Source organism: Cervus canadensis, chromosome 17 (assembly GCF_019320065.1).
Source record: "Cervus canadensis isolate Bull #8, Minnesota chromosome 17, ASM1932006v1, whole genome shotgun sequence".
In the NCBI taxonomy this organism is placed as follows: Eukaryota; Metazoa; Chordata; class Mammalia; order Artiodactyla; family Cervidae; genus Cervus; species Cervus canadensis.
In genome coordinates this window covers 33,918,029-33,930,429 of record NC_057402.1, presented here as the reverse complement: position 1 = coordinate 33,930,429, position 12,401 = coordinate 33,918,029, and the positions used below count along the sequence as shown (strand labels likewise).

The 12,401-nt window shown below is 42.7% G+C and overlaps 1 protein-coding gene across 5 annotated transcripts in view; it reads right to left on the bottom strand.

Annotated features, from left to right (window-relative positions):
- The window catches only part of PML (PML nuclear body scaffold), a 52,437-nt gene extending 40,373 nt beyond the window's left edge, over positions 1–12,064 (bottom strand). For all 5 annotated transcript variants that reach the window (XM_043489790.1, XM_043489793.1, XM_043489791.1 and 2 more), the window contains exons 1-2: positions 11,811–12,064; positions 9,428–9,894 (exon numbers count right to left, since the gene is read on the bottom strand). In XM_043489790.1, coding sequence (XP_043345725.1) covers positions 9,428–9,894; positions 11,811–11,945 — 602 coding nt within the window. In that variant the 5' untranslated portion in view covers positions 11,946–12,064. The remainder of the gene's footprint in view (positions 1–9,427; positions 9,895–11,810) is intronic.
- Positions 12,065–12,401: the final 337 nt, after the last annotated feature.

Here is a 12,401-nt window from a genome sequence, read left to right as displayed (position 1 = left end):
AACCATAGCTTCGACTATACGGACCTTTGTAGGCAATGTCTCTGCTAATAGGTCTTTCATTTCCCCCATTCAACTATAGCTAAAGTTCTTCCTGCCTACAAATTTTAACGGTCCTAGATTGATTCCCCTAACGTACCCCTACCCTAAGGCACTCCCGAGCACACGTGATGATAAGGCTGGCAGCCACCTTGACCTCCAGGACAGGCTGTCCATGGCTGTGTGAGACCCTGGCCTTCTCCCCATGCTGCCATCTCTGCATTCCTGCAGGCCCCACCTGTACCATGGCCTCAGCCTCCTAAAGTGGCTCCTTTTCCCCCAGGTCCAGATTCTTTGCTTCAGTTTCAGGTTGGGTCATATACCCAACAATAAATTGGTAAATCTCAAATTCTTTATGGAAGAGGAATGGCAACCCAGTCCAGTATTCTTGCCTGGAGAATCCCATGGACAGAGAAGCCTGGTGGACTACAGTCCATGAGGTTGCAAAGAGTCGGACACGACTGAGTGACTAACACTTTCATTCTCAAAATGTAAATAAGCACGTAGCCAAAAAAAGAAAACAATCCTGGTCTCCCTGCTCCTAAACTTGCTCACCTCAATCAAATAGCAGAGTACAGAGAGAGGATCTGAACACTCTCCTGCTCTCTGCCTTAATTCCTCTCGGGGGTTTCCAACAGAGTCCCCCATAGATCCACTCACACTGTGTTCTCCAGGATATTCACTGGTGTAAGAGCCAACTGCAGGGAAATGGGGAAAACTGAGAACCTTCTTTGTCCTGGAAATTACAGGACAGAGTCATAACTCTTCCAATTCCCCCATGTTTTTTCTTTCTTTCTTTTTTAATAATTGTATTTATTTGTTTTTGACTGTGCCGAGTCTGTCCCTGCATGAGCTTTTCTCTAGTTATGGAGAGCCAGGGCTACTCTAGTTGCGATGCCAGGGCTTCTCGCTGCGGTGGCTTCTCCTGCTGTGGAGCACCGGCTCTAGGGCACACAGGCTTCAGTAGCTGTGGCGCGTGGGCTCTGTAGTTGCAGCTCCCCAGCTCGGGAGCACAGGCTTAAGGGCTGTGGTGCACAGGCTCGGTTGCTCTGAGGTATGTGGGATCTTCCCGGACCAGAGTTTGAACCCACGTTCTCCAGCACTGGCCGGCAGATTCTTATCCACTGAGCCACCAGGGAAGCCCTCTCCCCCATGTTTGAGCCCAGCTCACCCTTCTAGCCCCTGCCACCCTGCACACCCATTACCTGGAGTTCCTGAAATGCAGCAGACTTGCTGGAGCCTCTCGATTTGCACACGCTCCCTCCTCTTTCTGCTTCCTTACCTATCAGCCTAAGTACGATACTCCCTTGGAAGCTGTAGTCCCCAACCAGCAGCCAATCCAGGCTAGGCAGGTGGCCTTTCTTGAGCTCACTTGCCCAGTGTCTGCCTTCCTTCTTCCTCCTGCCCTTAAATGACTGACTGAACACCCATGGGACGTTGGCCCTCTGGCAAGGGAAGACGTGAGGCAGAGGACAGTGGCTTTTCACACTGTCCTTAGGGCAACTATGGGCACAGAGTGACCCACGTGAGCCGGCTTCCTCAAAGCCCTTTGCAACCTTGATTGTTAATTGCAGATCTGGTTCCTTCACCAGATTGTGACCTCAGAGGTCAAGGGCTGTATCTGTTTATATTTATACCCAAGCACCTAGCAGAGGGCCTGCTATGTAGCAGGAAGGTGGGCTGAAAGAATGGACTCCAGAGGCATGGTGACCAAATGCCAAGGGCCCCAGGGAGGACCCTCCCAGGCTGGGTTTAAAAGTTTAAAGCCATTTCTGATGCTGCCTCCTAGTGTGAATCATAAGTCAGCTCAATGTCAAAGGATGGAAGGGTTTATTATTGACTTGTAAGCTGAAGGAAGTTGTGGGTTATTTGTGACATTGAGGTTTTGTGCAGAAGAAACAAGTTGAAGTTTTCTAATAATCACTGATAAAATGTGAAACAATGTGAACTGTGACTGTGTACGTATGGTTTTTAAATAACACGGTCAGCTTTTTGAAGACATCTACCATGCACAAGGGAAAAGAATCCTGTCTTCTTTCTGGAAGGACTTCCTTGCTCATTATACCTGGGGAGAAATCCACGCCCACCCCTACACTAAAAGGTGAGGCACTCCGTGAGCTACCACCATCCTGGGGCTCTGGCGGAGGTCCTGTCCTTATTGCAGGGTGGGAGATATAAACTGTGGTTCATACAACTGCTGCCTATCAGCTACTAAAATTGTGCGATCTAGATGTTCACATTTACATGTGAGCAGACAACACAAAACCACAGGATCTATAAAGAGAATTAGCAGCCAAAATGGGGACCAAACTGACTTCTGGCTCACATTGATAAAAGGGTAATATAGGAAACATAAAACTTCCAAAACTTCTAAGCTTGTTAGTTAGGGAGATTTAAGAATATACATTGAGAAAAGAAGAATAGGCTGACAAGAAAAAGCATCCTGAGAAAACTGACCTTATTTGGCAATTAAAAAAAAACATGATTGCTAGGGGAAAAACCTAAAAAAAAAAAAACCCTCAACATAAGTAGTAAACGGTAGAAAGAAGTCTCAAAAAAAAAAAAAAAAAAGCTGGTGGATTAAAAAATCAATTCAAGTACCTATGAGAATCTGGAAGAAAAAAGGCAAAGTAACGGAATTAATGGAATTCCCAGGGGGCTACAGTCCATGGGGTCGCACATGGACACAACTGACCATAGAGAGTGCCATACCGAGTGACGTTAAGTTAGACAGAGAAACACAAATATCATATGATGTCACTCATATGTGGATTCTAAAAAAAAAAAAAAATGAAACAAAGGAACTTATTTACAAAACAGAAATAGAGTTAAAGATGTAAATACAAACTTATGGGTACCAGGGGGAACACGGGTGAGGGGTAAATTGGGAGACTGGGATTGACACAAACACGATGCTGCTGCTGCTGCTAAGTCACTTCAGTCGTGTCCGACTCTGTGAGACCCCACAGACGGCAGCCCACCAGGCTCTGCCGCCCCTGGGATTCTCCAGGCAAGAACACTGGAGTGGGTTGCCATTTCCTTCTCCAATAAACACAGTACTATATATAAAACAGATAAGTAATAAGAACCTCCAGTTTAGAATGGAGAACTCTACTCATTACTCTGTAATGACCTATTTGGGAAAAGAATTTAAAACAGAGTGGATATATGTGTACGTATAACTGATTCACTCCGTTATACAGCAGAAACTAATATCACATTGTAAATTAACTATACTCCAATAAAAAATTAATTTTAAAAAAGCCACACACACACACACAAATACTTGTAAAAAGAAAAACATAAGCAAATGAACAGAGAGCAATACATAAAAAAAGTAGAAGACAATTTCTTTGAGCTGAAGAAAGACTTGAATTTTCAGTTCAACAATGTCAGAGAGGATCATTGAAAAAAGAAAAGACCTATAGCTTGAAGAAATATTTTCAAGAATAAAGAAAAATTACATAAAAGTCATTAGCAGGGGCTTCACTGTTGGTCAAGTAGTTAAGAATCCACCTGCCAATGCAGGAGACACAGGTTGGATTCCTGGTCTGGGAAGATTCCACATGCCTCGGGGGGCAACAATGCCTATGCGCCAAAACTACTAAAGCCCACACGCCTAGAGCCTGTGCTTCACAAGGAGAAACCACTGCAATGAGACGCCCTCTCACCGCGAGTAGCCCCCTCTCTTTGCAACTAGAGAAAGGCTGCATGCAGCAACAAAGACCCATCACAGAAAAATAAAATAAAGATCTTTTTTAAAATCCTTAGCAAACAGATTACCCAGAGAGGAAAAATAGACAATAATTGACTTTCTCACCTGCAACACTGAAGGCCACAAATGTACAAAGCAAAGTTTATGTATTCCAAGATGAAAGATTTGTGATTGTGACCTCAGAATTTTACAATGAGCTAAACTTTCCTTTAAATGTGACTCCGTGGTCTCACTGTCTAGGGCCTGGGTTTGATCCCTAGTCAGGGAATTAAAATCCCACAAGCTACATGGCACAACCAAAAAACATTATAAATACAGAAATGTGACAGCAAAAGAACCTGCAAGTTAAGATACTCAAAGTTCTGGAAAGTATGCTTCAAAAATCAACCAAAAAATTTACTTGAAGTATTCCAGTCAACTGGGAAATGAACATTAAATAATTGAAGAAAGAGGAAGATATAGAGAAAATTATTGTGGGCAGCAACACCAATAAGAATCTAAGATCATAAATAACAAGTGGGTTACAATGTGATAACTAACTGCCAAAAAAAGATGCTTAGGATAGAAAAGACATAGAAAATTTGGTAATAATCTAGAGATAAAATTTCATGTTAATACAACTATATCTGAATGTGGGAACGGAAGGAGAGAGGAAAAAGTATGCTAAAAGTTTTATCCTATCTGGAAGAACAGTTGTAATCTACTCTTGATGGTTCAGTTGGAAAAGAATCTGCCTGCAATATAGGAGACCTGGATTCGACCCCTGGGTCGGGAAGATGCCCTGGAGAAGGGAATGTCAACCTGGTATTCTTGCCTGGAGAATTCCACTGACAGAGGAGTCTGGGTGTCTACAGTTCATAAGGTCGCAAAGAAACAGATGCCAACTGAGCAACTAACCACACACACACACACACACACTCAGACACACACACACTCACTCACTCTTGATGGTGAGAGAGAGATACACATACACACATATGTTCTATTATGTTTGTTAAAAATTTAAACAAGAGTAGAAAGAGGAGATATAGATACATCTCTACAAAGAATACACATCAAAAAAAATCCGAGGAATGTGCTAGTCAAAGGAATACAGTAGGCCCCAAAGAAAACCTCAACAAAGTCATAGATACAACTTTTAAATACTAGTTGACCATATTGTAGAAATTAACATCAAACATTTAAATCAAACAATACAAGCCACTTGAGAATTTTAGAAAACATTCTCCCCCACACTCTTCTAACAAGGAGAAAATGTTTGAAAAGAGAAAAGACCGAAATTAGAGATATTTGAGAAACGATTGACTATGATTACACTACTTGTCAAAGTTATGGGAGGCAGGCAATGTTATACTCAAAGAATGCAGTAAACAATGAGGATAGCAAGTAAAGGAATTAGATGTTCAGTTCAGTTAGGTGAATAATGAGAGAAGAGTACAACAAAGAAAATAATGATGCTAAAAATAAAATGATTAATTAGAAAAAAGGAAAACATTAATATCAGCAAGCAATAAAAAGATCAAAAAAAGAGCTAGTGCTTTGAAAAGACCACTAAAATAAGCACAAATATACAACATTAGGAGGCTTCCCTGGTAGCTCAGGTTTGAACCCTGGGTCAGGAAGATCCCCTGGAGAAAGGGAATGGCAACCCACTCCAGTATTCTCGCCTAGAGAATCCCATGGACAGAGGAGTCTAGTGGGCTACAGTCCATGGGATTGCAGAGTCAGATGTGACTAACACTCTAACTTTCATACAACATTAGAAATAATGGAGAAGGAAATGGCAACCCACTCCAGTATTCTTGCCTGGAAAATCCCATGGATGGAGGAGCCTGGTAGGCAACAGTCCGTGTTGTTGAAAGAGTCGGGGACACGACTGAGCGACTTCACTTCACTTCACTTTGAGACAAGAGCCCTCTGTGTCTCCTTTTGCCTGGCAAAGGAATAAAACTTTTCTACTTCACCCTGCCCCCCAAAAAAAAGAAATAAGAAAGGGGACACAATTACAGGTATAGAGGAGATATTTAAATTGTAAGATAACTCAAGATGATTTAGAAAACATTCCAGAAAATCTGATTCATGACCGTCCCCAAAAAGGGAAAAAAATCTACTCTTCAAAAAAGGCACCTGTCTCAGATAGCTTTTCAAGAAACTTCTATAAGCTTGAATTGCTTATGTCCTTTATTCTACAACAGAGAAATTATAAGAATAGTATTTTAACATTTATTGAGTATTTAATATGTGCCAGGCACTATGCTAAGCAATTTATATATATCATCATGTTCAAAAAAACTTACAAACTCATTGAAAGAGATTAGTATCAAATGGATACAAAAACTTGACAAGGAAATCATATATATGCATAAAAATTGAGCACATTTACAAATATAGATAATAGCCTAGATAAAACAGTAATAAATGGAATCAAGCTAGAAACTAAAATAATTGTATGTCATGACCAAATACAGTTTTTCCTCCTGGGAATTAATGGTTCAACATAAAGAAACCTAGTGATGTCATTCATTATACTAAAAGGTGAAAGGACACCTTCGGAGTCCAAAGAACACCTATCCCTGAGTTAAAACAAGACAACAGCAACAACAAAACTCTTAGTAAACTAGATGCACAAGGCAACTTTCTTAATGTGATTTTTAAAAGTCACCTAAGGAAGTCAACAATAAACATCATACTGAACAAGAAAACATAAGAAACTTTTTCATGAAAGACAGGTACAAAGCAAAGTTGCCTTTTCTAACCACTTCACATTATACAATGTTGTCCTGCAGTTCTGGCCAAATCAGTGAAACAAAGTTACAAAAAGGTAATATGTATAAATATTGGAAGGAAGAAAGTTTTTATTATTTATAGGTGATATGACTACTTACCTATAAAATCTAAAAAAAAAAAAAAAAAAAATCAATAGAAAAACTTACAAGAATAAAAGAGCCCAATAGGATGGCTAGATATAGTATGTGTGTGTGTGTGTTAGTCACTCAGTTGTGTCCAACTCTTTGTGACCCCATGGACTGCAGCCAGCCAGGTTCCTCTGTCCATGGGATTTTCCAGGCAAGAATACTGGAGTGGGTTGCCATTTCCTTCTTCACTATATATATACACATACATATTAATGAATGTTAACGATAATCTGTTAAAAACTATAATGGAAAAGAGTCCATTCATAATATTATTGCATATTATCTCACAGGCAATGCATGCTCAGTCATGATCAACTCTTTGAAACCTCATGGACTGTAGCCTGCCTTGCTCTTCCCATCCATGGGATTTCCCAGGCAAGAATAATGGAGTGGGTTGCCATTTCCAGATCTTCCTGACCCAGGGATCTAACCCATGTCTCCTGAGTCTTCTGAACTGCAGGCAGAATCTTTACTGCTGAGCCACCGGGGACCTTCACTACATGTTGTAAATTTAACTATAATTTAAAAGTTCAAGGTATTTGTGAGAGCGTTAAGAGTTCACACAGGTATGTTATCTTTTTGCTAAAAAAGGGAAAAATAAGTCCTATAAGACTATATACTTATATCTGTGTGTATATTCATAAACTCTGGAAACTTTTAAAGTTGGTGAAAGTGAAAGTCGTTCAAGCATGACTGACTCTTTATGACCCCATGGACTATGCAGTCCATGGAATTCTTTTTCAAACCCAAAAGATGTAACCAGAGATGAGGTCAATTCGTCCAAGATTTAATTCCATCTCAATCAAAATCCCAAAGAAAATGCGAATTCTGAAGCTGCCTGAAGTGTAAGAGCAAGAGAAGCTGCACAAATTGTAAAAGCAAAATTATTTCTGAAGAGTGGGAATTCACCCTACTAAATATAAAGCTACTGAATTCACTATCTTGTACACCTGTAACTTATAGAATATTGTACATCAACTATGCTTCAATTTTTAAAAAATGGGAAAAATCAAACAAAATGAGTGGATTATTCAATGAAAGTTGTTGAGAGAACTGGCTTTCTATCTGAAGAGAAACAAGAAGCAAGTGTTCCTATCTTATATCACACACAAAGATAAGTTCCACGGGAGTTAAAGATTTAATGACAAAAAGAAACTATTAAAATAGAGTATAAGTAAATATTTTCAATATTGGCATAGGCAAAATCTTTCCTAGGATGACCAAAGCCAGATACCATAAAGGAAGAGGTTAATGGATTAGACTATATAGAACTAAAAACTTGAACACAACACCTTATATTAAATGAATGACAAAGGTCAACACAGGAAAAATGTCTGCACTATAACAAGCTCTTATAATTGAAGAGTAATTCCTAAGAGTAAACAAATCAACAAGCAAAAGACCTCAGTAAGCAATTCACAAATGAAGAAGCTCAATGACCAATAAACACATGAGAAGTCACTGGACAACCTCAATAATAAATAAAGAAATCCAAACTCAAACAATAATATCAGCCCTTGTGGAATCTGGTAGTACAGGTGGTAAACCTCCTAGCAGGAAGCAAGCGTAAGTTATAGTTTAGCAGGAATGGAACTCTGTCTGAGTGTGCCCCTTATGGGCAAAGAATACCTTCACTTTGTAAGCTGATCCCCAAGAATCTTATACAGCTATTTATTGTAGGTGGGTGAGAGGAGAGTGTTAAAAGTTCACACAGGTATGCTATCTTTTTGCTAAAAAAGGGAAAAATAAGTCCTATAAGACTATATACTTATATCTGTGTGTATATTCATAAACTCTGGAAACTTTTAAAGCTGGTGAAAGTGAAAGTTGCTCAGTCTTGACTGATTCTTTGTGACCCCATGGACTCTGTAGTCCATGGAATTCTCTAGGCCAGAATATTGGAGTGGGTAGCCTTTCCCTTCTCCAGGGGATCTTCCCAATCCAGGGATCGAACACAGGTTTCCCACATTGCAGGCGGATTCTTTACCAGCTGAGCCACGAGGGAAGCCCTTTAAAGCTGGTAACAATGGTTAACCTTGGATTGGGGAGGGAGAAGGGATGGGTATTAGGCAGATGTGGGACAAAATGGAATGGAGACTTTGTTCTCTCTATAAGTTTTGTTAGCAATTTTTTGAACCGTATTAATGCATTTTATTTGTCTCAAAAAATCTGAATTTAAATTCCTGTGCTGCTTGGTAAAATAATTAAAATGGGACTTGACTTTCTTCACATAGACCCTCCCAGGAAGTTCGGGAGTGCTTTTGAGCCAGGAACTAACTACCCACATCTCATTCTACAATCTAGCTTAGGGAGACTTGAGTGGCAGCACTTATGGAAAATTCCACTCTTTAAGAGTTTTTATTTTTTTATTTTTATTTATTTATTTTTTTCTTTAAGAGTTTTTAAAGGGCAGTTTGGTAACATGTATCGAAATGTAAAACTTTCATATCCCTTCACCGAGTCCCGGTATTTTAAAAAATTTATCCTGAAGCAATGACTGGATATGGGTGAAAAGATGATTCTGCAGCATTATTTTCTTGTGAGGGGAAATTGGGAACTATTACTATCCATCCATTCCCACGGGAAAGCGTAAACTGTGGTCATGGCTACTGATGCTGCTGGTGTGTGGACCACATTGTGAGTTGCAAGACCTCAGAAGCTCCTTGACCCACGCTCCGGCTGTTAGGCTCTGGATCTCTGCTCCCCGCAGCCTCTACCTGGCTCTTAGATGCACCACCCCACCCTCGGCCGGCCTGCTCACCTGGTCAGCATAGGAGTGCGGTGATTGGGGTTGGAGCAGAAGATATTGTTGGACTTGCGGGTGCCATCCAGAAACTCCCGTATCGACTGGCTGCGGAGCTCCGCCAGGGGCCGGGCCTCGTGCTTGAGGAACCACTGGTGAGCCTCGAAGCACTTGTGGCAGATGAGCTGCTCGCACTCGAAGCACCAGTAGTTGGCCGGCTCTTTGCAGCGGGTGCAAAATGCCTGCTCGCGAGCGATCTGCTGGTACACCGACAGCCGCCGCTGCAGGCTCTCGAAGAAGACGTTGTCCAGGGCCTGTGTGCCGGCGCCTGAGGGCCAGGGGGCCCGGCAGACCGGGCACTGCACGCCGGACTCCTGCAGGCATCCTGAACACAGCGTGTGCAGACAAGGCAGGAGCTTGGGGCACTTAGCTTCTGCCCGGCAGCCCTGGCAGCGCAAGAACTGGAACTCTTCCTCCGTGGCTTGCTGGGGAATCAGAGAGGGAGGTGAGACGTGAAGTCCCAGGAGTCCCCACCCGACCGGATACCCATCCTGTGGCTGCCTGCTGACAGTGGCACTTCCTGTTTCATACCAGGCTGTCACTGGATGACACAAAAACCCAGGCTTATCAGTATCCCAGTCCTCCACTGACTTAGGCCTTCCCACACTCACTCCACGATTTACTGAGCATCTGCTTCTCATGAGACAAGATACACAGATGTATAGCAGCAGTCCCCAACCCTTTGGGGACCAGGTTATGGCTTCCTGAAAGATAGTTTTTCTATGGGTGGGGTGATGTAGGGATGATTTAAATGTATTACGTTTATTGTGCACATTTTTCTGTTTCCACTGTGATAATTTGGTAGTGCAAGCAATGAGAGCAGCTGTAAGTACAGATTAAGTTTTGCTCTCTTGCTGACTGCTTGCCACTGTGAACCCGGTTCCTAATAGGCCACGACAAGTGCCGGTCCGTGGTCTGGAACTTGGGGACCCCTGATTCCAGGACAAACCCTTGCCTTCAAGGGACTTTAAAAAAGGAGATTCATTAAATGTGGGTCATAAAGCCTCACACAAAATGCTTACTGCACTTTGATGGTTCCTCAAAAACTTAAACATAGAACTACCATAGGCTCCAGCAATTCTACACCTAGCTATATACCCAAAAGAACAGAAAACAAGGATCCAGATGCTTGTACATCCATTATTCTGTACACAGCATTACTCACAAAGGTGGAAACAACTCAAGTGTCCATCAACAGATAAATGGAAAAACAAAATGTAGTATGTACATACAATGGAATATTATTTAGCCTTAAAAAGGACATTCTGATACATGCTACAACATGAATATACCTTGAAGACATCATGTTAAGTAAAGCCAGCCAAACACAGAGATAAATACTGTAGGATTCCACTTACATAAAATATCTAGACTAGACAAATTCAGAGAAACAGAAAGTAGATTAGAGGTTACCAGCAACTAGGGGGAAGAGGAGAATGAGGAGCTTAAAGGGTACAGATTTTGTTTCAATGAACAAATTCTGAAAATAGACAGTGGTGATGATTACAAACATTGTGGAATGCATTTAATGCCACTGAATTGTACACCTAGAAACAGATAAAACATACATAACATAATACAGTACCTGGCACATGAAAAATACTCAAACATGTTAACTAGTATTGTAAATATTATTCCTAGGTGTTTTACTGCAACTAATAAAAGTTAATGCAATATGGTATTATTTGTACTTTCATGAAAGAGAGTAAAAAGGGCCTGGAAGAAAACAGAGCAAGTGATCTAAGCACTTCCTTTGGGGGTGGGGAGTTTGTGCAGGAGAAGACCAGTAAACCCCTAAAAACCCCCTGGGGATGAGGGTTGAGGGAGCACAGTGCTCCAGGAAAAGGATCCAAGAAGTTTCCTAGAGGAGAAACCACAGGAACCCTGAACTTTAGCCAAGACACCTCTCTCCCACTTTCTGATCTGGGAACAAGGGTTCTGGCTTTTCCACACCTGGCACATGTCCGGGGTTGCCAGGCGGGTGCGATAAGACTACTACCTCCATTTTCCTTAACAGGTGGTCCTTCATCTGAGGTAGGGGATAAGAGGCATGTCGCCAGCTGGGGCGGAAGAGTCTGGCCCGGAGTTCCACTCACCTTCGGCATCACCCCGCTGCTTATGGGGAATAGCAACCCAGAGATTCCTCCCTCAAACTCATGCTGATCCCCTTTTCTACTTTCCACGACCCCTAACCCTGCCGAGAAGGTCAGGACCCTCGCACCTGGTCTCCCTTCTTTGCGTCATTTTTCAAGGTACTTGGTCAAGTTCCCCAGTCCTCCCATTCCACCGACCATACCTAATTAACAAAGCCCGAACCCCATCTCCCCAAACGCAGTAGTACCTCTGTGGGGCTGTCGCTGTGGCTGGACTGGTGGCCTTCGGAGAGTGACTCCGGGGGAGGCATGCTGGGCGAGTGGGGCAGCGCGGGGTCCTGCTGGGGCCCCGGCGATCCGGTCGGTTCCGGATCCTGCTGCATGGAATCCCGCGCAGTTTCGATTCTCAGTTTTGCTCTTCGAGAGCGGAGAAGCTGAAACAGAGGCAGGCGCCAGAACGCTGAGCTCCAGGAGCAGCCCTAAAGGGGAGGTGCCAGCTCAGGGCCCGCCTCCCAGAGGAAGTGAGACACTAGCTACCGGCAGTTCTAGGAGCGGAGAGGCTGGGCCAGGGTCCTGAAGACACGCCCAGAGCGGTGAGGAGGGAGAGAAGAAGTCACCCGCAGGACAGTGGCAGAACTTCAGGATAGAGGCCGTTCCTGCCCTCGGCGTAGAATCTTTCATTCAGCTCACCCTGGCACAGCTTCGTGCCAGCCCTCAGATGGGAGCAAGAGCCACACAGCCGGGCCACGCGTGGCCCCTACTTTGGAAAAAAAAGTGAAAGTGTTAGTCTTCTAGTCGTGTCCGACTCTTTGGGACCCCATGGACTGTCCTCTTCTAGG